Source organism: Sesamum indicum, linkage group LG10, assembly GCF_000512975.1.
Source record: "Sesamum indicum cultivar Zhongzhi No. 13 linkage group LG10, S_indicum_v1.0, whole genome shotgun sequence".
Taxonomy (NCBI): Eukaryota; Viridiplantae; Streptophyta; class Magnoliopsida; order Lamiales; family Pedaliaceae; genus Sesamum; species Sesamum indicum.
In genome coordinates this window covers 13,808,148-13,832,723 of record NC_026154.1, presented here as the reverse complement: position 1 = coordinate 13,832,723, position 24,576 = coordinate 13,808,148, and the positions used below count along the sequence as shown (strand labels likewise).

Genomic DNA, 24,576 nt, shown 5'->3' with positions numbered 1-24,576 from the left:
TTCAAATAAATCATGAACAAGCGCCTCAAAGACTTTACTAAGAATGAACAAATCCTTGAAACATGATGTTGACCTCAAGAATGAGAACGGAGAATAAAAATTAAATGGTCAAAGGTGTAACAGCCTGTAGAGAAGAGGAAAAGAAAATAGGATACAAACTTACAGAATCACCAGTGCAGATAATTTTTGGATGTCGGATGATAACTGACCATTTAAATTCATGCTCCCTAATGAGCTGAAATTAGATATTATGTGATTAGACTTGAAATACATTTTCATAAAACGCATAAGTAGTGATTTTTCATTTGTAACAGTTGACAATAGCAAATACTTACATGGAAGTAACGCGATCATCGCTGCAGCTAATTCCATCCCAATCATTTCCACAAGGATCATCACCATCCCAACTGGGTGGAAGATTTTTCCATACGTCTTTCAGGGCCTCTAGAGCAACAACTGCATCATGGATAAAATATTGTCTCCAGTTCAATTTATGCCACAAATGAGAAAGGAAAACACAAGGCTAGAAAAAGAAACCGAACTACTCATGAAATTTATTATCAGGACATTGTAACATTCCCACTTTAGAACCAAAAAGAAACACTACTTCTGAACATAAAGGAATGTGGGTTCGCCAATTCGGTCGAAGCAGGACATCAGAAACAAAGAAACCAAATTCTCGCCTGATATTGTACAGTTCCTAGGGAAGTGCACAACGGAGGCTAGGAAGCCCCCTCAACATGTTATGGTTTCTGTGTGATTATTGATACATCAGGTCTGAAAATAACTGAATGAAATGATTAAGCACATAAGTACTTAGACAATGTTTATTAACATTGAAAAAGGATCAGATATTTTAGGAGTTGATGCTCAGAAGGATCTGCTTGGTACAGTAATCAAAGATCAATCCGCAATTTTAAGGCCATGAATTGAAATATAAACAAATTTATGTGCACACACTACATGATTACTTCAGTGCATAAACAGCTATTATCCTTCCAGCTGAAGATTTAGATAAAGGAAAAGAGGAAGGCAAAACAAATTTTTGAATTGATTGTTAATTTAGCAAGGGAAACTTAAGTGCTCATTTACTAAATATTTTGCCTCGCAGTTATATTGGAGTTTTCTTGCTTCTTGCAAAGACTAACAGAAGAGAAATAATGTTCTTTTTTGTTACCTTCGCTATGCCTCCACAAACTATGGTAAGAGGGGGCGAGGATTAACTCAAAGGAATTGCAAAATTCATAGAACTGTGGAAACTAGAGTAGATAAAAGTGAAACATTATGTTGGAGCAAGGATGATCAAACTTACAATCATCTGTATTTGTCCGAGCTGCTGTGCCAAAAACTTGGACTAGAACAACAAGCAGAGAACAAAGAATCCTCCAACAAATCATTGCTCAAGATAAACAACCTAATAGATTCTCAAATTTCAATATTCTAACCAAAATCTACTGAAACTATAAACTCAAAACGTAAAGATGCAGATAACAGGAGAAAAACTTCCAAAACTACATACGTAGCACACAACTTTGACTTCTCTACAACCAGACAGAGAGTTTGAAGCAATAGTCCCTCTCTGCAGCCTCATCCTTACAATTTTTACCAGTCCCCATCCAATTTGCAAAAGATATCTGAAAATGCCTAAGGCTACATATTATATTTGCTCATACCATAAAACTAGATTGAATTTACTGCCCTTCAATAGAATTTCTAATCATTTAAACTGTGTTCGAGAATTCCAGCAAAACAGGGGACGCTATCAGTTTTACTTCCTATCATGTGCACATTAGTCGAATAATTACTTTCTTCAACGTGTCAACTAATAGACCAACAATGGTGGTCTACTGGTCAATGTCCGATTCTTCACTTGAATTTCACGAGTTCCAACCTCACCAGTAAAGTCCAATTCTTCAATTGAACGTCATGAGTTTGAACCTACCAAGGACATAGAAAACTGGCCACTATGTGAGTATATTCGCTAGCCATAATGCTTGATCCAGTGAAAGCTAAACTTGAATTGCTAGTAAGTTGATGGGGCTATAGCAACCGAGTTCTAATATCTCAGCGAGCTTTGGTAAAAGTAACATTCCGATTAGGTTTTCTTAGGTGGGACAGTGACAATCATTCATCCCAACCTAGGCCTTTATTTTACCAAAGAAAGAAAAACTTGTCAACTAAGAGGTCAGCCAAATTTTTGACAGTCTTGTAAAACAAAATTGATAAAAATCAAGAAACACAAGATTAGCCTGCTTTCATTGTCGATTCAAATATGACAAACAACTGTTGTCAAGTTCTTGATTATTACTTGAACCCTCTTAATTTCCAGATATGACAGTTCCAAGAAATCAACTTCTGTGGTCATCGTGAGAAGGAGCAGTCAAGGAAAGTTGTCCCTACGAGGGCAGTCATGGCAAATTGACCCATAGACCCACAAAAACCTCCAAAGACTCTTGAACAAGAACAAATTTTTTGGTCTGGATGAAGTAAACATACAACTGTTAGGACATGCACACACGTCAAGAGTTACCGTATTCGCATGCAATGCTACTGTGTGTATATGTGTGTTTGTGTGTGTTTCTTGATTTCATATGCTGCTGGTAATGTTTACCGAAAACCCAAAAGGGGTTCTTGAATTTTCCAGTTGACGCCTCTCCCCCACCCCATTCATGGACTGTTTGGAAGCTGCTGATGATAGAATCTCTCTTCTTCGCATGTCCATACGGCGTTGATCAAACCGTATTTACGGTCTCCCTCACTCACTCTGTCTGTTGTGTGTGTGACACTCACAAGCGTGTAAACAACGACTACTACAGTTTTACACCCTTAGTCAAAAAAAATTTTAAAAATAAATAAAATTATAATTTTTAGTCTACAAAGCCATTTTGATCTGTTCACCACAAAAATTGAATAAAAATCTAATAAAAAGTAACAAAGTTGACTAATTGTTAAGCGGCCATTAAAATTATGAAAATATTGGTAATTTTTCAAATAACGATAAGGTATTCATAATTATGTCGAACTTTAAAAGAGATTGTTGTAAATTTTCCTAAAAAGAATAGTAATTTATCTCCCTAACTTAAAAAAATAAAAAAATAGAGCAATTTGCATCCACATCTAAGGGATTAAATTATTTTATTTAAAATACACAAAAAAATATTTTTTTATTTTTTTCTCATCGAAATTATTTTACATATATCTCATATTACAGGAGTTGATCGCATTTTTTCGAAAAAAAAAAAAATCCTCTAAACAAGCAAAATGATTGCATTTATATTTTGAATACAAAGGAGATTATGTATTATTATTTACAATGAGTATTTACCGCACTTAATGTGGGTCTATTGAGTCCATAATTTACGCCTTCTAACCTAAACATCAAATAGTTATATCTAAGGGTTCGTTTGGTTCACTTAAGAGAAAAGAGGAAGTGAAAGGGAGAGAGAAACGGAATACTGTATATAATAATTTTTTTTTCAAATTATTTGGTATAATTGAAAATAGTGTAAAATTGATTTAGAATAAAAGACCAACTTTTGTAATATTACTGACTAACCATTTCTTTATTTTATATTAAAAAATAAAAAGTTAATATTATATTAAAATATTCTAAATATAAAAAAATTTAAAAATCTTATTCGTAAAAATATTCATCAAACAAGAACAAAAATATTCAGCAAAATAAGTAATGTGCATTTATTATAAAACAAAATATTTCCATGTTTGTCCTTTCTCTCTCTCCCTCTCTATCTCTCTCACACATCAAAATCAAATCACTCTCTCACTGCATTTCTATTTTGGCTCCTTTGAAAATGTTCCCCTCCGCATTAATTTTTTCCACTGTTTGGCTGATTCCTATTTCAACGCCATTCATACCTATCTTTTCATACTCGGATACTTACACTTATTTCTTTTAATATTTTAAATTAACGCGTATGGTACCTGCTCACATACATCAACGCGTGAAGACGTATAGAGTGATTTGGTCATAAAAAAATTTTATTTTACCTACAATAAGTTAGTAATAAGTCAAGCGGAAGGTAAATATAATTTTTTTATTAATATCAGTAACGAGAGGACTTATTTGTTAGACGAAAGCAAATCTCATGAATGTTAAATATAATTTTTTAAATCATAAAAAATTTACGTGTAATTATATTGAGATAATCTCAAGAAAAAAGAGTGAAATTATACCTTTTATATATAACTTTTTGTGTATTGGGATGGAAACAAAGAGAGTGTTTAAAAGGTTCAATGACCTGAGTGCAAAGGCAAATGGTAACGTAACGGGAACGATTTAGTGAGATATTTGGGCCACGATAGGTTTTGTCTTTACCCAAAACTTTAAAAATTTGCTTTCACCTTTTACATTATTGGAATATAATAAACTCTTATGGTTTTTGTTGAAAGAAAAATGCATAGTTAAGGCAATGTTGTGGAGGCGAAGTTGAGGTCCTGTGATTTTAGAGATCAGGGGTTTGAACTCTGTTATATGTGTGGAATGTTGTTTTTATTGAATAATAGGTGGTGTTTCTACTGTAATAGTGGGTGTTGGTTTGATTTAGTGTATTCCATATTATTGATTATATTATGACGTTGCAATAGTATGTTAGATATTAATATCCGACATGAATGATTGTAATTAATTTGTTTCAATTAATAATAATCCATCATTTTTATTTTTTAAGAAAAAAAACCATGTTGTGAAACAGGGTAGTTAATGCAGAGACATCTTCCTTGATGAATAGTACAAATAAAACTATTATTAGTGTTATTAGAATTAATTACAATTAAACCTCCTCTGAAAATATAAAATTATATTTTTTCAAAAAAAATTAAAATTACACTTATACTTCCTTTGAAAATTTACTGTTTATACCAGACCTCTTTCCGTTAGAATTTATATGAAAATGTTGATGTTAGCAAAAAAAAATATGTAAAGTTTTGATTTTACCCCTCATTTAACATTCCCGTCTGATAAAATTGTACTTATATGGGAAAAAATATACAATGATATTGACCTTACTCCATATATATATATTATTTATCCCTTTATAAGTACAAAAATATAAATGAAATGTTAAATAATGAGAAAAAAAATTATTTGTATATTTCGTTAGAGTTTGAATGAAAAATACTGGTGTTAGCCTAAAATATGCAAATAAATTTTTATTTTTTCCTATTATTTAACATTTCATATATATTTTTGTACTTATAAAGGGATAAATAATATATATATATAAGTACAAAAATATATATGAAATTTAAAATAATGGAAAAAAATAAAAATTTATTTGCATATTCTAGGCTAACATCAGTCTTTTTCATTTAAATTCGAACGAAATAGGGTCAAGTGTAAACGAAGAATTTTCGGAGGGGGTGTTAATATAATTTTAGACTTTCTTGAGAAAAAGTGTAAGTTGCACATTTTCAAAGAAGATTTAAGTATAATTAACCATTATTTTTATTGTTATTTACTTTTTCTTTCTTGAATACATTATCGACTAATATTTAAAAAACTCGAACCTTATACATCTCCATCTATACTTATTCCTTTCGATGCTGAATGTTAATAAAATATCAATATTAGCGACAAAAATTCAAATGACAATATAAAAGCTGCATTTGACCTCCATGTGTTGGCGTCTTTTAAGGGTATTACTATCGACTTTTATTTTTGTGGTGGGAATAATTATATATATATATATATATATATATAAATTTAGGCATAAAAAAGTATTTGCAAACAAAAATTAAAAGTCTGAGAAAAAATTATGTGTGGATTGCTTGGAATGATATCTAAATATTTACAATTTTATTAATATATTTTAGAAGTTGATACAGAAGTATTATAACTTTCGGTTTAAGTTAATTTAATTAAATAATTCAGAAGCACGATTGACAAATCAAAAGTATTATTTTCGCCCTACTTTCAGTTAAAAAATTGATAAATGCTTAAAACAAGCTCACGCAAACACCCCTTTGATCGGACGATCTTTTTTTGGGTGAATTACATAACGCCCTTTGAACTTATATTGAAATATACAAACATTCTCGACTTTTGCAAAAATTATGCTACACCCCCTAACGGACTTTTGAAAAAATACAACTACACCTCCTGAGCTGAGCGGTGTTAGTGATATGGTGTTCAATGAGTATTTTGTGTACATTTTGGGCCTGAATAAATATAGTTGTAATTACAATTATAACATTAAGGGGTATATTTATAATTTCGTAAAAGATAAGAGAGTATTTATATAATGTAAATGTAATATACCCTCTTTTCTAGCACCCGTTTAATGTAATTTGCACTTGAGACATCTTCATTTTGAGAGTAAATAAGCACTTTTAATTTTTTAATTAACATGTCAAAATGTATTATTTATTCTTGATTTTCAAATAATTCATCAAATTTTAGTTTTTCTTTTTTTTCTATTTTTTAATTAATTTCACATGTGAAATAATATATCTAGATTAATTTATCACTTTGTAATGTGAAGGGTAAATTATATTTTTTCATTCAAACTATGCTCGTTTTTACACTTTATCATTATTTATTATTTTTTTTATTAACTTACCATCTCAACTTTACGAAATTTACACTTTGTCATAATGGCCTTTTTTTGTTGATTTTTCTACCGGAAAAACATCACATACTGTACATATGTGAAAGTATCACATTACATAACATTTAAATGTCACATCATATGCACTGCATGTGATGTTTTTTCGACAAGAAACTTATGAAAAACAGTTATAAATGACATTGCTTTATTATTTGTGTATTTTTCTTTTTTCAAAAAAAAAATTATATTATTTCATTTTTTATTTTGTTTTTTACTTCTTTTTTAATCATATATTTTAAAATAATAATTACTCTGCAATTTGGTATAAGCAAAAGTAGATTTGTGAAGTAAGGGACAGAATTCTTACTATTTTAAAAATAATTAATTTGATTTTGTATTTTGTATATTTAACGAATAACGATCACTTAATAAATATTCATTGTAACAGCCCATTGTAGAGGGTATTGGTCAGAAATTGGTTAATTTTAATGAATATTTTATAATTTTTTAAATAATAAGGGATATTTATAATTTTGACGAATTTCAAAAAGTCAATTATAATTTATATTTATTTTTATTACTTTTTAATTGGGCCTCTTTTGGACCACTTTGGAGCTAATAACAATACTGCTTCAACAGCCCAATTATTTGTTTGGTTGGGTTAGGATCAGAACAGAGCGGGCTTCGCCGTACATTCAATTTAGAAGTTAATTGTATATACTCTTTTAAAAATATGAAATTATATTTTCTCTGAAAAGAAAATTATATTTATATTCTATTTTAAAATTTATTATTTATATGTGACCCCTTTTGTTATGATTTAGATAAAAAAAAAAATATTGATATTAGTAAAAAAATTATATAAATTTTTAATTTTACTTCTTATTTAATATTTTCATGTAATAATTTTGTACTTATAAAAAAATTATAATAATATTAACCTCACTCCACACATATATATTATATTTATCTCTTTATAAGTAACATATATATATATTAAATGAGTGACAAAATTATATAACTTTTTTTGTTAGTGATGCATGCGGAAATAACACATATCCAACAAGCTTGAACTTTGATGTTGGATTCAGGCCAACAAATAAAAGACTTGAGAAATAAAATCTGCAAAACAACACATTGGCACTCTGACGCTCAAGTTAGTATCGAACTTAAGAGAAAATAATCGCAAAAAGTAAATCGTAATGAGAAATCAAGGTATGATAATCAAATTCGTGAGAGAAATCATGTTAAGAGTGCAAAGTAAAAATTGACAGCAATATTTCGGGGTCTGGAAGATGTCCTTCGCATGGGGACGAAACCTGTATTTATAGGGTGGGCATCCCCTGTTGGTATGATTTTGTACGTTCTCTTTATTATCGGAAAGAATGGATAAAAGTTGTTCAGATAAGCCATAAAAACACTATAATTTGTTCCTACTCTGCTAATCTTGTTGATAAAAGCTTATCTCCAAGTTGAGGGGACCCTCACTAGCGAGAACTCCTAACCAGGAAGGAGTCCTCCTGATCTAGGAGTCCAAGACTTTGAGAGAACTTCTATTGCCTCATGTTCTCCATATTGGTTAAGAAGAACACTTGGCAATCCAAGCATATGCCACGTGGGGATGTTTGGACATGGACCCTAGGCCGATTATCTTTTGCTAGGCCATATTCTGAAGCTAAATCTACAGATATCTTGGATTGTTGCCCCTTTCACGGGTCATCAGGTTGATGGGGAAGCCCCCAAGGCTCTCCTATTCTTCCTTGAGCCCGATTTTTTTGAGCCATATGCATCAGTTAGCGTTAGTATTTTTCATCCAAACTCTAATCGAAAGGGTGTCAGGTGTAAAAAAAGAATTTTTTGAGAGAATGTAAATATGATTTTAATTTTTCTTTAAAAAAAATGTAATTTAACACTGTAGAATGGGTCTAAGTGTAATAAACCCTCAATTCAATAAATGATTTGTATCTAAATTATCAAGTTCGAATTTTATAGATAGAATTTTATATAGGGGTTAAATGCAATTTAATTCTTGTGATATGTAAAATGAGCAAATACCTCATATGAAAATAGAATTAGCAAATTACCTCATGTGTTTCAAAAAATAAAACAAATTACTTCCTACCAACGGTTTAGATAAGAGGTAATTTGCTTCTTTTTTTTTTTTCAAAACATAGGGGGTAAATTGTTATTTTATTTTTACAGAGTATTTTTTGCTCATTTTTATACCATATGGGGTAGATTGCATTTTTCCGACCAATTGAGTTTGGGACGGTCTTCAATCTTGTGGATGACATGTCACCCTAGATAATAGCTATAAATATAGTTAATTTATTTTGAAAACTATTAACCTTTATTTAATACATAATTTGCAAATAAATTAAATTTTAGCACATAAATATTTTTTTCTAACGATATCTTAGTTTAATGGTTAAAATTAAAGCTGAAATCTCATAATTAAGTTCGAAGTTCACTGAATGTGTGAATGCTTGTCTCACTCTATGTGTACTATTGAGTTATTATAATTTGCTATTGTTCTTAATCATATTAATGAGCTATTTTAATTTGTTACTGTTCTTCATACTGATATGTTGATTGAATAAGTAATTTGTTATTGTTCTTAGTATGTATTGGTCGAAGCAATGTATTACTAAAAAAGAAAAATAGTAATTGTACGTAAACTCCTTCCAAAAGTATAAAATTACACTTTTTCCCAAAAGAAGTTCCAAAGTTACATTTACATCCCTTCCAAAAATTTATTGTTTACACTTAGCCGTCTTTTGTTAAGGTTTGAATGAAAAATACTGACGTCAGCAAAATAATTACATAAAGTTTAATTTTACATCTTATTTAACATTCATGTGTAATAATTTTGTAATTATAAGGAAAAATATAATGATGTTGGCTTCCTTTATAAATACAAAAATATATATGGAATGTTAAATAATGGACAAAATAAAAAAAAATGCAATTTCTTTTGCTAATTTCAGTATTTTCGTCTAAACCCTAATGAAAATGAGTCAAGTGTAAATGTGAAGAGTAATCGCTCCTTCACTTCGTCAATTCGGACAAATATAAATAACCTATCTCTGAGTTCAGCTTTCGTCGGGTTTCTTGAATTGGGTCTGCCCTCTCGGCGTCAAGTGAAAAAGGGTTGAAATCCTCTCATGTCGTCTTAATGTAATACCCTGATGGACTCTGATTTCTAATTCAAGAAATTGTTTTCAATCCATCTTGATATAACTTATCTTATATCGTCAAATTGTATTATCGTTCCAGGACATCAAATAGGCGTTTGATAGCATGATACCAGTTGTTAAGACATTTCTTGCTACTGTGACTATTTATTATATGAATAGGCGTAGGTAGCGTATTGAAAACCTTTCTTATTAAAGTTTTTCTGTTCCGATATCTGAGCATTTCATAGTAAGTATCGTCTTGGAGAATCTTTGGAAGTCGTTTAATTATAATTTAAAAAAAAATAAAAAATTATAATTTCATATTTTAGAGAGGATCTGTCCAATTAATCCAAAAAAAAAATCATAATAATACTTTAATCAAATTTTAGGAAAAAGTCCCAAGAACTGATCAAAACATTGTCCGGTTGCCCGTCTTCCGAGTTTTAGCGTCAGTGCCGTAAAATGAGCTGGGAAGAGAAGGCCGCCGCCGCCGGCGTGTTGGTGGAGCTTCCTCTGGGCGACGCCGCGTCAAATTTCAGTCTAGAAAAAGCGGTGTGCAGCCACGGCTTATTCATGATGGCGCCCAACCGCTGGGACCCACACTCGAAAACCCTCAGGCGGCCACTTCGCCTTAATCCCGACGGTGACGAAACCTCGCTTATGGTTCACATTTCTCACCCCACTCACTCGGCTGATGCACTCCACCTCCGTGTTTTCGGCACGCACGCTCTATCGCCTCAGCAGCAGCAATCGCTGCTGGTAGGCTCTGTTCCTAGTTTACTTTGAATTTGTTTTATATAATTTTTATTATTTGATTAGTTAAGGGAAGTGCGACATGTGTTGTTATTTACAAGCCGTTTTGATGCTAGGTTTTAGTTTAATTATGCTGCTAACGGTTGATTCTGACTCTTTAATGGTGCTGGCAGATGCTTGCAATGAAGTTTATTGAGCTAAACAGCATTTGGTGGTGTACATTGTACCTCTGTGATTGTATAACGGTCGCAGCTAGACATTGTTTTATGTGGTTTTCGTAGAGTTCATTTTTTGTTTTTTTTTTTTCTTTTTTGGTTTTTATATGGTGAACTATCTATTAGTTTCATATGATACTTTATTTAGATTTCATATTTCTTTCAGTAGTATTAGGATCTCTATTTTGTAGTTTGTTTGAATCAAAATCTTTTGGACTTCAATTCACTAGAATTTCTTTGGCAGGTAGCTTATTTTCCCTTTCTTCAATGTATAACTGGGTGAATGCTTGATGCCCGTATGTGTTTATGTGCTCGCGCATATTGTATGTATGTTCATATGTATCTTTTTTGTATGTGTATTTGCTTGGTTTTGTTATATTGGTTAATTTCATTCAGACCATTCCTCCTTTTCTTTCTTTTTTGTGTGTGTGTGCAGTGTGGTTTGGTCTAATAGTTTAGTTAAATTTGTAGAGTCAAGTGAGAAGAATGCTGAGATTATCAGAGGCAGAAAATAGGAGGATGAATGAGTTCCATGAATTGCATAAGGAAGCAAAAGGGAGGGGGTTTGGAAGAGTGTTTCGGTCCCCTACATTGTTTGAGGACATGGTCAAGTGTATTCTTTTATGCAATTGCCAGTGAGTAACCTTCCCATCGTTTAAGTATGCATCTACTTCGTGTTATTGTTCTTTGATTTGCTGACAACACTAAAAGTTTTGGCAAACATCTGAGATTCAAGACTTGCTTTCTGCCAATAATACACTTAAGGAATGCATCCTACTCATAATCTAGCGACATGCGTTCAGCCTTATGCAGCAACACCTGGATTTGAAATAAGAAAATTGGGCAGAAAATATTTGGAGAATCATAACCGCTATTAGTGATCAAATATAAAAAAAAATTATCATTGTAGTTGTAGTCTGCAGAAACACCAGATATTTTGGAGCAAGTGTTTCTAATGTCTTAATTTGGCCTTTTGAGGATTAAGTTATAATCTTTCCCATTTTTTTGAATTTTAAGGATTAGCTGCTTATTCTTCAGATTAAGGGCACGGTATTTTGTATGATCAGCTAGTATCTGATTGGTTCATGACCCTTTGATCTCTTACCAAGAGAAACTGAGTAAAACTATTGTCTTACTGACTTTCAGTGCCAGTATTTATTTTTTAGATTTGTACTTGGAAGATTAGATATCAACAACACTTACATGTGAGGGTTACAAGTGGAAATGATTGTAGTGGAACTGTCATAATAGGAGCAGGATGGAACTACGTGAGCCAAGGTATTCAGAGGTTACAAGAAACAATACTGCTTCTGGGGGTTGTTCAACATTGACATGAGTGACTATAATATGTTTAGATGGAAAGCCATATCTGTTGATATGATGGTTATTGCCATGGTTGGGCTGGCGAATCTTGTAGGATTGTTTGCTTTCATACAGTGGATCACTAATCAATTCTTGTCAATACCTATCTTGTCAGGATGGATATGTCTCATCACCAAGATGATCTTTCTTGACACTTTTATGCTTGTAATATAATCTTAATTCATGAAGCTGAAGGAAGGTTGTATAAGATAATTAATGGATAGAGGCACTTGAATACTTAGATCCAGTTGAATATGCAGTAGTTTGAAGATTTTTTAGGATAAAATATAATAAGAAAGACAAGTAGAAAACCTCAGTTTGAAAGTTGAAGTCTCGTTTAATATTGCTTCCTAAAATCAGGAAGGTTAATTACATACCTGGCCTCAGGCTACCGACTTAACAGCTTCACTTTGTATTGCAGAATCTCTCTTATTGAATCTTCATTTATTGCAGAGTCGAGCATCTAATATTTTGTCTGTACTCTTCATACTCCTGATTATTGTATTTGTAGTTCTCCTAGTTTCAGCTTCATTAATCTCTTTGGTGTATTGATTCTAGTTAGTATATCCAAAGTTGCAAGCTTTTCCTTCTGCTTGTTCTTCAAACTGTGCATGATCTCTCTAGGAATTGGTTCTGGTCAAGTATGGCCTTTGAAAATTAAGTTGTTATAAGAGAACCATTTACCTGAACAATTTGTTATGATCTTCATACATGCAGGTGGTCGAGGACTTTGAGCATGGCTCAAGCACTTTGCGAGCTTCAGTTGGAATTGCAACATCCTTTATCCAGTGCAGCAAATGCGATGGCCGAAAATGGAACTATTTCGAGCTGTCAAACCACTGAAATGAAACATTTTGTTCCAAAAACACCTGCAGTAAAGGAATCAAAGAGAAGGCTTGGAGTTCGTAAATGTTCAATAAATTTAGAAAGCGGATATGCAGACATATTAGCAGTGGAAGCGGCTGAAAGAAAAACCAGTAGTGCTGAAATATCAGAGTGCTCCCAGGAAACGGGGAAACTAACTCCAACCTTCACATCACCAGATGTTAAGGACTTCCTTCAGAAAAGTGATTCTTGGCAGACTTCTACCAGTGATCTTCTGCCTCTAGAAGGGCCTGAAGGTAAACCTGATTCAAGTTTTGTTCCTGTTCTTCAGACTTTAGTAGAGACAGAAGGTTATGCCGGTACTGCGATTGGGAATTTTCCAAGCCCAAGAGAATTAGCTGGGCTTGATGTGAAATTTTTGGCGCGGCGCTGCAGTCTTGGCTATAGAGCAGCTCGTGTAATAAATCTTGCTCAACAAGTTATAGAAGGCAGAATCCCATTGACGGAGCTTGAATATGCGTGTGATACACTAAACTTATCCAAGTATGATAAGCTAGCCGAGAAGTTGAGAGCAATTGATGGATTTGGACCTTTCACATGTGCTAATGTGCTGATGTGCATGGGCTTTTACCACGTCGTTCCAACAGATTCAGAAACTATCAGGCATCTGAAACAGGTCATTTTTTCTTCTTTCATTTTCGCACCATCCGTCTAATTCATTTATTGCTATCTTCCAAAAATAATCCCTAAAATTTCTATCTATGATGGTGCAGGTTCATGCAAAAAGCTCCACGATTCAAACAGTTCAGGGGGATGTTGAAAAGATTTATGGGAAATATGCACCGTTTCAGTTCCTGGCTTACTGGTATGCAATTATAGTTAAAGGTTCTTTGCTGTTTAGATTCATATAACTGCAGTTCCACTTGGGATTTAAGTTTTCTTTCTGGAATTTTGATTTTAACAGGTCAGAAATATGGCACTTCTACGAGGAATGGTTTGGAAACCTAAGCGAAATGCACCATTCTAGTTATAAACTCATCACTGCTGCAAATATGAGACCGAAAACAAATAGAAGTAAGAGGATGAAATTGTCGCCAAAAGACATGAATGATGGTTGTACTAAAGGAATAGAGGCATGAGTGTTGCTCTTGGCTAGTTGTGTGTCTATCAGGTGTAATTGCTGCTTCTGCTTCTGCTTCTGCGTGTTTGCAGTTCCAGCCATTACACATATTTATCTTCATATGATCTTTCAAATCAGATTCCTGCACCACGCCTTTTACTTTCTATAGAACTATTGATGGCGCATTGTAAGTTCCCAAAATGATCTTCATGAGTGTGCAGGTATTCCGGTCATCACATCAGTTGTTTATTATGCATGCTCCTCCAGATGTAATTTCTGATTCAAAATTAAGCCGAGTAAAGCAGGATGTATGTTAGCTGTTATCACATGAACTTTTAACTGATTAGCTTCTGCAGCCATTTGGCGATAAAAACAGAGTGATCAGCGATCTGTTCATTGCCCATCCAGCATGCTCCCCAATTTCACGATTCAGTATACATGTCCAATATATGTAGTTTAGTGTATTAGAATGCCACTAAAATAATTATTAGATCAATGACTTTCAGCCGAGACTGGACCATATGATTCCAGCATAGACGAGTGCTGAGTTGGTGTAAAACCCAGATTTTGTCCAATTATGGCTGATCAAAGTCAGACAAGGCCAAGCATCAAACAGAAAGCCAAGGTATATATACTTGACAGAAAGGTGTTAAGAGGCATGTCGGCTCAGTTAAGCAAACTTTGAATACATCATTAAAGCGACACGCAAAAGGTCTTATACACAGACGAACATCATACGAGCGCCAAGTTACTAGTAAATAGTTCCTAAATATCCACACCTGCTCGTTCAGTATTTGACATGGTTAAAACACCAGGTACTTGTGTGTAAGTCCTACTTATCATGTACAAAAAGGTCGACCCAAATAACATACATACTGACCATTGGGATAGTTTCCAAAAGCAGTGTTCCAATCAAAAGACACTAACTAATATCATACCTGGTACTAATTCAGTTGCTGCATTGTTTCTTTATAACCCGCGATTGATCATCATGCCCACCATTTCACCACGATTGAATCGGGTATTTTCGATCCTAACTCAATCGGGTTTTGCGGATTTTTTTTATTCTTTTTAAAATTTGGAGTATAAGGTAATTCTATCCCTAATTTTTAAAAGTCAAGTTGAATGTCAGATAGTACTCCTCTACTCAAAACACCTGATTGGGTATTCGATATGTAAAAATAATATTTTATTTTATTTTATTTCTCCTTTTCTCAATCTTCTTTTTTCTACTTCTTCTTATTGAAACAAAACAAAGGCTTTCAAAATAGCCTTTCTTTTTGTGCTAAGAAGCTGAACAATTTTTATTTAAAATAGCACATTTTTTGTGCCTCTTTTGTTATAGTTATATTAAAAAAAATTTGGGTTCGAATTGAGCAGCAAAAATTTCAGGTACCCCACCGGAACCCACAAAACCAACTCGACGCACACCCCTAGCTGGAATTTGCAAATGTTGAGAAAAAAGAAATGAGTCCCGTACAAGCTTTTTTTTTAATTTGAAGTTTTTATTCCCATCGGGCAATTTCTGCTGCATGGAAATAAATTTTTGTTATGTATCTTTTGCATTTTGGCGTTTTAGTTTTTTATCTTATTAAAGTATCAAATAAGTCCTGTAACTTATATTTTTTCGCAATTTTGATCCATTAAACTGACCAATAGAAACAAAAGCCCCAAATTGAAAAAAGCACATGTCTTTCTTTGGCAACATTTGCAAACTCATGCAATTGAAAGACAACAATCGTAAAATATTAAAGAGTTATACGACCCATTTGTTATTCTAAAACGATAAAGGACTAAAACGCTAAAATGTAAAATAAAAATTGCAACTAAAAAAAGTCGGATGGGATAGCTAAGAAGAAGTCGTGATTACATAAAAACCTCTTACGGAAACGCTTACTCCTGAAAAACACCATAAAAAGCTTCATGAAATACAACATACAAGAAGTAGATTGGACTTGAACAAGTTTCATCCATTAATTCGCACGAGCACATACAGATCACTGCTTCCCGGGTTCATCCTTTACATTAAAATGTACACCAGCTTGTAACTCTTGTCGATTTGATTGCTGCATAACCATAAAAGTAACATTATGAAGCATTCAGATTGTTCGGATAAATAATACACTAGCAATGTGGATGAATATCAAGCAGATTAAAAATGGGATAACGAGCTCGTGCGAAAGAATGGGGTCGGTTATATCGCATAGTCAATTAATAATATCAGACGCGACGAAGATATGCCCACGAAGTTACAAGAGAGAGTTGCACAATGAGTAGGCACTATAAAGAATGAAGTAGACAGTAGTAGAAATAAGAAACGTCACCTCAGTCAACCCTTGCCTCAGGTGGTGTATCAGGCTGCTTTCCAGGCATAGCATCTTGAAAAGCAGGATGCTCGTTGTATGATTCGTTAATCTTGGACAGGAGGGGAAATTCATTCTGCCCATTTATCGAGAAGCAAAAGTTATTGGAAGAAAGATTCAGGCTTACGAACATAAAAATGCATGACGTATGCACAGGAATTTCTTGCTTTCTTTGCTTGAAGGGAAAACGACGCATTCACGGATTTCACGTTTGAGTCAATATATGTCAACGTACGCAGATGCAAAAACTAGAAATCGTTTGATTTATAACTTGAAAAAGGTGGGTGGAAATTAAGCTTATGAAATGACCAAAATGAGATTTTTCCTAGGTTCCCAATCATATGACAACAGATTCAAGAAGAGGCGATAGACTTCACTATATGTTGAAGGGCTTTAACGGAAGCCTACCATGTCAAGATTGAATCTTCTGACTGCGCCATCAATCTGAGGTGCCAAAAATAGATCAGCCTGCAAAGTGATACACAACAATCAAACATTCCGAACTTCTACGCTATAGCATGAATAATTGCAACACAAGATACTGCCAAACTGAATTTCACATCAAACATCCAACAGAAGAGACCGATAAACTGGATTTTGCAATAATTTACGGGAATGCGTATCCTATATGATGTGTATTACCTTTTATGATATCATATCATACCGATGTTTTTTACCGCATATATACACTTATGATTGAAAATATTCGACAAATACCACCACCAACAATCTATTATGTACTTTAGTTTTCAATGGGTGCAGGGGATGATACATAAACTTTGACTACCTAAGTACGAAGTAGAAAAGTAACAAACCAGGAAAGGTTCATCTCCGGTAGCATACTTGCCAGCATGGTTTTCCAATAGCTTCTCCAGAGCTGCACTTTCATTTCGAATCAATTGAGCGGAACAAGCTCCAGTAAACAGACATGACATTGCAACAATACAAGTGATTTTCTTACGGATTTTCAGGTACTGCATCCGAGCTTCTATTACTTATTTCAATCATATTAACCAATGTTTCATGACTCAAGCACTTGTTGTCAATACACTGGAAATATTCTAATTTATAACATAACAAATTCAAATACCTAGAAACTGAAATCAAATTTTTACTTGAAGGACTTCTTTTATCAAAGTCAAAGCAATCTACCAGGATACGTTAAATTGTAACAAATTCATACTGCTAATGGCAAAATAGTTCTTTAGGTAATTAGATGAATTCAGACTCAGCAAATTTCCGAAACAAACAAGCAAAAGTCTACAAGTTCCAAATTTCAGTGGAAGTAATCACCAAATGATTATATGATAAACCAGAAAGAATGTCTTTTGGTCAACTTCCACATACAAGTATGACTTACAACAACACATATGCTCCTCAGTTGGCAAACAAATATGATGGCTACACTGGGAGAAGCAACAAGGACTTTTTATATTATCCTATTTCCAGTTATATTTGCCAACAGATGTAAGATTGATTAAGCATAATTTTGTGTCTGAATACTTTCCCATTCTTCACTATGGTTCTTATTTCTCCCATATTATGTGAATAAGAAAAAATGACAGCATAAGCAGAAAATTTCAACATTTCTAGGACATTGAGTATAATAGGAAAATGGACTTTAAAACCGAGATTTTTCATCTCCAGGACAGAGATCAACGAAGTTGACTGAATTTCTAAGTTACCTCAATGAAAAATATTGCCATAAGAAATAAGTGACAAAGAACATACTACTCGTGATTACTTCACATGGCTATTTCTCGACTATCGTTCATTGATACTAGGCAAACATAATTCATTAGTTCCACATCATTCTATGCTTGCTGTTTTCTTTTAATTCCCGCCTGTTGAATTGCATCAAGAATTAAGAATTAGACGATATGTCATAACATTGAACTATAAGATGTCTTTGTGCCTGTATCAAGAACGTTAATTACTACCATATCCTTATGCTAGAAGGCATAGAGTCGAAGCATACCAGTAAATCCTTTTCGTATATGATGTTGACACCAAGCAAGCATCTCATCAGGACCAAGTTTTTCCTTGATATATCCCTGAAATTTAAGGAAATAGAAAAGTTGCCTAAGTCATTTACATCTATAACCAGAATTTTTTAAGTTGGGAATATGAGTAGGAATCAAAGGGTGATTATACACTCACTATGATAGGTATATTCTGATAAGGCTGTATGCTTGCATACACAATATTTGCTGCCTACAGTGACCAAGAGAAAGAGAAATCCAATTAGAATTTAGAAACCCAGTAAACGCATACTGGAAAGGTGCCTTAAATAAAGAAGTGTGTTAATCCAACAGGGAATCTGATTATTAATTAGTAAAAATTTTGATTTAAACTCCTTAGATTACTGAAGGAATAGAGATCAAGAACAACTAAAGAAGAAAGAATGAAGTCATATGTCCTGTGAATGCTGAGTATTTATTTCTCATGTCTGTTTGTTCTGTTGATGATTGAAGAGATTGGAGCATTCAACTACTCCTGCAAAGTATAAGTATATGCATTGGGAAAGAACATCACCACTAAGCAATACAAGCATATTTCCTGAACAAGTGTAGAATCTAGATCTCCAAAATACTATAAGTTTATGATATTTTCACTTATATCCAAGCCACGTGGGCAGCTGCACGTGCTTGACTCTATTTGGTCCATTCTTGGAAACTTACGTAGACGGTCTTCTTTATCCTTGTCCCTGCAGTAAGAGAAGGTATTCTACCAAGAACCTCTCCAGATGAACAGAGAAGGGCTGAGAAACAATTCATCAAATACTTGCTTAGGTCTCTACCAAACTCAACTACTCTTGGACCATCAATTTCCTCGCCCAGAGCTCCAGACAGCATCTTGTTGCTAGTAGCCCCCATGTCAGTACAGTTTCCTTGTTATTTGGATAGTTACAGATAACAATTCATCCAAAACCCACCTACCCCCACCCTCAAACAAAGGAAAAAATATATCTTTTCAACCAAAAAAAGTTGTTGTTTTGCCATTCTCCCCAACAAACTTGGCAGACAATTTGAAAGTGCTTCTCTTGTAATTCACATCGAAAATTCATATTCATGCACATGTTCTGAAAGCATCCTATATCATAATTCTTATAGGGAGAATTATAGGAGAAATCACAAGAGAGTTTCATTGACCTGATAATGCAAGGCTTTTTTCTGAATATTCTGAGGCAACAATGGGTGTTGAGGATACTTCTCTTCTAAATACTGCACCATTAACAATCCATCATCACTCTATTACACAATCCTAACATCCAAAGCAAAAGAGTTGCATATAAAGAGTACTGTTATAAATAAGAAAACTTGCCAATAAGATAGCAAAAGAGTCTGCAACAGTGATATCACCATCCACAAGCACAGGTACGTATCCAAGCGGATTAAGCTTCAAAAACTCTGAGTTCCCAACAAATATGCCACAAAGTGTTTGCATAATCATAATGATGTCATGAGCAAATGATCCACTTAAAGATGAAACCAAAAGCAAAATAAAGATAATAAAGAAAAGACTCAAACCAGGAGTTTTGTTTTCTCCTTTAAGCAAGTTGATGGCTATGTACTCATAGTCCAACCCTGTCAATTTCCCAACATTCCAAGAACCAATTCTTGGTAAATTAGGAAAACTCATAATGGGTTCTCAAGAAAACAACCAAAATACTCATGAATCAAACACAAATGGACCTTTCAGATTGAGAGCAATTCGAACGCGGCAAGAGCAAGAACTCCGCCAGTAGGAATAGAGTTTCAGCTTCTTTGACGCCTCACCACCGCCACTTGCCTAAAATTCAATCATCAGTATCTCAAGATTATGTCGAAATTTTCCAAGAAAATTTGATATATACAGAAAGAGCAGAGTGTCAGAGAATCACCATGATCAGACTGACTTCAAACTGCCCACTGATTTCTCCTGTGTGTGATTTTAAATGAGAGTTGATTATTAGCGGAATGGGAGAAGATACTGATGCGACTTTGAAAGTGAAAAGCAACAGAAATCCGGTGTCTTATCCAAGAAAGAAAGACGTCACCTCGTACGTTTGTTGCCGAGTGCTGACAAATTTCTACAAGCACGCGATGTGCAAAATTGAGAAAATTGCAAATTTAATTTTGTACCATAATTTAGGATTATTGCAATATTACTATTATGGTCTAAAAAATAGTTTAAAAAATTATTATAGTAGTGTGGTCAGTAAAATTAGGCGCCTATACATGACCGATGTGGGATAAAGAAAAAAAACAGAGAGATAGAGAGAAAATGGTGGGCAAAAGACAATGAATATAATGTTGTTACCCCATGTCAAAATTGTAATATAAATTAAAAAATAAAGTGAGAAAAAATAAAGAGCAAACAACCTCTTTATAAAACAAAATATGGGCAAAACACCCTCATATCATGGGTGCACTACACACGTAGATTTTTATTTATTTATATTTCTATTTTATAGTTAACTAAAAATTTAAAAAAATAAAATTAAATAAAATCGACAAGTGTTGTGGGTCCAGGACATGGGAGTATTTCACTTATATATTTTTTTCATAATGGACTACTTTACAGTTTATTTCAAAAGTTTCATATTTCTAAGTGTGTACATAATTTTTTAATATTAGTTAAAGTAAATTTTCAGCAAATTTATTATTTAATTTATCTGAAATTAAACTAAATGAATGATGACAACCAAAATATGACATACAATGTAAAGTTACATTCTTCTTTATGAGGAAAGCTTATTTTGAAACAAGTTGGCAGCTCATTTACAAACTGTATTGTCCAAAGAATATAATGTTGGCTTGGTACATTACATACATGCATAAACAATATACCATAATTTTTGGGGAAAAAATATGGGGTTGTCCCCAGTCACTTGCTTCCAAGCCAGTTGACCGGTGCCGGCCGGAGCTCTAACTGCAACCACTCCTGGCATTCGTCGTTTCTCAGGATCTTTTCAAGATTGACCAATACATTATATATAATCTCTCCATGGTTAGACGGCCGAAAGAAAATGCCGGAAGTAGACTCATGGCTTCCAAGGAGCTGGTGGAGGTGGTGGCGTAGGGAACATGGGCGGTACGGCTGAGAAGATTGTGTTCTTGTCAATCGTCATGCTTGTGTCGCCAGATAGAGCAACAAGAGCCGCAACAAGCCCAGCGTTGCCGGCAAGAGTGGGTTCTGTGTAGTTGTAGTTTGTACGCACATCGTGGAAACCATCGTGCCTGTCGGGGCCAGCAACCATGGCTCCAACAATAGTGTTGGGATTTGGCTTTGATGTGTCCCTCCACTTCCATCCTCCCTTGCAGTTATACTTGACCTTGTTCTTAGGAACCGATGCACCTCGATGGTGGACACGTTTTGGGTAGTGATTACCAAAACCGACGACATAACTCATCTTTCTAGGATTTTTACCGAGGATGTAATTCATCTGGGAGGTGAACCGACATACAAGTTACATACTTGAAAATAAGTAATTGCCTATACCTGTAAATGCACAATTCAGAGAATATGGCATGTCTGTTACCTGAGTCTGTGCAAATTCACGGAGGACATCGGCCGAGTAGAAATGGGGCCCACAGTACCACCCAGGTGTGTCGGCAGCTTTCATGTAATCACTAAACAGCGTAGCCAGGAAAGCTGCATTGACTACATACTGAAGAGGCTGAGGTGCTCCGTGATTCAACTGGATCATGCCTCCTGTGCAAGTTGCCGGAAATTTTTGTTAAAGGAGACTGAAATATTTGTTCTCCAAACATTGCACAATAGCAAAATTTATTACCTCTTGTTCGGTTAAATGATGTATAGTATGGTAGGAACGAGCACATGAATATGCTGGTCTGGTTGTGAAATGTAGTCAATATTTCTTCGTAAGGATAGCCAGGACTGAGGAATAATCTTAGACGACTCAGGAGCACCTACATAGAGAACAAATCATTTGACCAACAATCAGGAAAAGCTCTTGGCACCAATTTGAAACTAGACTATTGCACATCTTTTAGCAAAAGTTTCCAAGCTAGATTACATTATATTGGGCTATTAGTTTAATTTATCAGAAACGCAAATGTACAATTCACCACATCTGTTTCAAGACACGAAAGCAGCAAATGCGAGATTTGGCCATATTCATTTTGAGAAGACAATCCACATAATGGAACGGAGAAAAAGGTTTCATGAAAGCGAATCCATATAAAAAAGCTGTGTATTTAGACAGGCTTAAAATTGATCATACATAAAAACCCAAGTCACACACCATAGAAAAACAAAACCACACATCTTTATTCAACTTACTTGAGCTCCAGCAAGCTTATTGTCCCAGCTTAGTACACCATAGTAAGGGCCTCCCCAAAAAGCACCGGCATGTTTGGCAAGACCAGGAGTTGTAGCCAGCTGAAGGTAGCTAGAATTCCCCGTAGCATAATAAAGCCAAGTTGCACCCCACACAAACTCATCCCAATAACTCGTGGAATTATAGAAAATTGCAGCCTCATTACCCGAACTGTATCTGCCACGCTGATCCCTAGAAAATTTAAAGAGAGTCTTGGCACCATGTACAAGCTTTTGTGAATAGACCTTGTTGTCCTTGAAAACAATTGATGCAGAAGCCAAAGCAGCAGCCATCTCAGCAGCAAGATCTGAACAACTATGACATTCAGTAACAGGTCTATCATAATCAATGTCCTCCGGCCGCATCCAACAGTAGTGGTCATTGGGGTCAGACCCTCCTGTGGTATCCCCTTTGCCGACCTGCCAGGAGGAAATTATGGATCCATTAATACTCATGTATTGCACGTAGCCACAGAACCAACCAAAATATGTAAACTTAAGCTGTGAAAGATAATCTTAAGAAAGTAAATTAGCAAGCATGGACACTTGATAACAGGAGCTGTCAAGTGGAAGCAAGCTGTCAGATGCCAAGTGAAATGATTAATGTCTCTGTTTCTACAAATAAACTGAGAGACAATACATTAACAAGCTAGAAGAAAATTATAACAGAGATGCAGAGTAAGATATAATCTGGTAAATACCAATTAATCTGAATACACGGTTTAGAACTGGAATTTCTTTGAATGTTACCAACAAGTCTTAGTATTTACCTGGGCCACAATTCGATCTATCGTATCAGCAGTGGAATTGAACGTCTTGAGGAAGTAATCAGTACCCCACTTGATAATATCTTTGACATGGTTAAGCTCTCCAGCTGCTTCATACTTTGCACTATATTCTATAACGCTCCAACTCAACATAGTCATGGCAAAAGATTGTGGGAAGTTGAACTTGATTGCATCTCCGGCATCGTAATAGCCACCAGTCAGATCTTTAAACAGAGTTGAAGAATCAGACTTCCCGTCATTTAAACATGAGTTTCCCCTCCATGAGACGTTATTGTGTTTTGGTAGTTTTCCAGCTGTAAGTGGACATTGAGATTAGACAAAGTGCAGCATTCATTTAAAGAACTTAGACAAGCAATGAACTAAAGAACTGCAGGCTACTTCACGAAATATCACATCATCCATGTAAACTCTCCAAATTTCATTTCTTGCTATGCAGAAAGAGGCTTCCTTCAGATCTGAGACTAAATACGGTGCCCATAAACATTCTTCTGCACATCACCTATCTTGAGGCAACATATATTAACAAAAATATAATAATTTTCAGAAATTCAACTCTTTGTCCCAATTGACTAATTCAGCATAAAAAAATAATATGGTATCCAACATCGTAGCAAGCTCGTCAACACCGACACATCCATGCTCATCAAGCATTTTCTTTAAGCTGTCTTTCCTTCTATTTTTGCAAAATCTGTAGTTTTCGATATTAGAATTTAGTAATCTAATGGATGAGAAAATTACCAAAAGACAAATCCCAGTTATGATCTATACCACATCTACATTAATTGAACCATTTCAAATTTCTCATCATAATCCACTCCACCACCATATACCCTAATTCATCAGATCCAATTTGTTCCAAACAATAGTATTCATGAGATGCCAACGTAAAATCAAGATAGTAAATTCAAGAGTGTTTATTAGTAAGAATTACATACAGCGCTGCGCATTGAAGAACATGAGGGCCTTGTTCAGCGCCAGAGTATAATTATCCGGTGGCGGCGGGCGGTGGTGGTGGCGTGGCACCGTCTTAACGATCAATGTAACAAACCCCGCCAAGAACCCGGCAGCCAGAATAGTCCCCACA

The 24,576-nt window shown here is 34.4% G+C and overlaps 4 protein-coding genes across 7 annotated transcripts in view; 1 reads left to right on the top strand and 3 right to left on the bottom strand.

Moving 5' to 3' along the window:
- Positions 1 to 1,978, bottom strand: part of LOC105172487 (probable leucine-rich repeat receptor-like protein kinase At5g49770) — a 7,996-nt gene extending 6,018 nt beyond the window's left edge. For 2 of the 4 annotated variants that reach the window (XM_020697100.1, XM_020697101.1), the window contains exons 1-4: positions 1,520 to 1,978; positions 1,313 to 1,414; positions 336 to 456; positions 164 to 235 (exon numbers count right to left, since the gene is read on the bottom strand). In XM_020697100.1, coding sequence (XP_020552759.1) covers positions 164 to 235; positions 336 to 456; positions 1,313 to 1,397 — 278 coding nt within the window. In that variant the 5' untranslated portion in view covers positions 1,398 to 1,414; positions 1,520 to 1,978. The other 2 variants (XM_011093935.2, XM_020697099.1) reach the window with 2 other exon arrangements.
- On the top strand, positions 10,132 to 14,343 carry LOC105172486. Its single transcript, XM_011093933.2, has 5 exons — positions 10,132 to 10,501; positions 11,182 to 11,345; positions 12,790 to 13,573; positions 13,671 to 13,762; positions 13,862 to 14,343. The coding sequence occupies exons 1-5, from the start codon at positions 10,205 to 10,207 to the stop codon at positions 14,034 to 14,036; spliced, it is 1,512 nt and encodes a 503-aa protein (XP_011092235.1). The 5' UTR covers positions 10,132 to 10,204; the 3' UTR covers positions 14,037 to 14,343.
- Positions 15,838 to 20,419, bottom strand: LOC105172485 (glutathione S-transferase 2-like). The gene is made up of 11 exons (XM_011093932.2): positions 20,264 to 20,419; positions 20,076 to 20,172; positions 19,911 to 19,967; positions 19,705 to 19,790; positions 19,533 to 19,604; positions 18,541 to 18,594; positions 18,359 to 18,434; positions 17,196 to 17,257; positions 16,789 to 16,848; positions 16,342 to 16,456; positions 15,838 to 16,083 (listed from the first exon to the last, which is right to left on the bottom strand). Exons 1-10 carry the CDS (start codon positions 20,264 to 20,266, stop codon positions 16,343 to 16,345), a joined length of 681 nt encoding a protein of 226 aa, XP_011092234.1. The 5' UTR covers positions 20,267 to 20,419; the 3' UTR covers positions 15,838 to 16,083; position 16,342.
- LOC105172484 (endoglucanase 25-like) overlaps positions 21,075 to 24,576 on the bottom strand; it is a 3,942-nt gene continuing 440 nt past the window's right edge. Inside the window, exons 2-7 of the mRNA XM_011093931.2 lie at positions 24,428 to 24,576; positions 23,475 to 23,785; positions 22,669 to 23,124; positions 22,160 to 22,295; positions 21,905 to 22,077; positions 21,075 to 21,808 (exon numbers count right to left, since the gene is read on the bottom strand). Of these exons, the coding sequence (XP_011092233.1) occupies positions 21,407 to 21,808; positions 21,905 to 22,077; positions 22,160 to 22,295; positions 22,669 to 23,124; positions 23,475 to 23,785; positions 24,428 to 24,576 (1,627 nt within the window). The 3' untranslated portion in view covers positions 21,075 to 21,406. The remainder of the gene's footprint in view (positions 21,809 to 21,904; positions 22,078 to 22,159; positions 22,296 to 22,668; positions 23,125 to 23,474; positions 23,786 to 24,427) is intronic.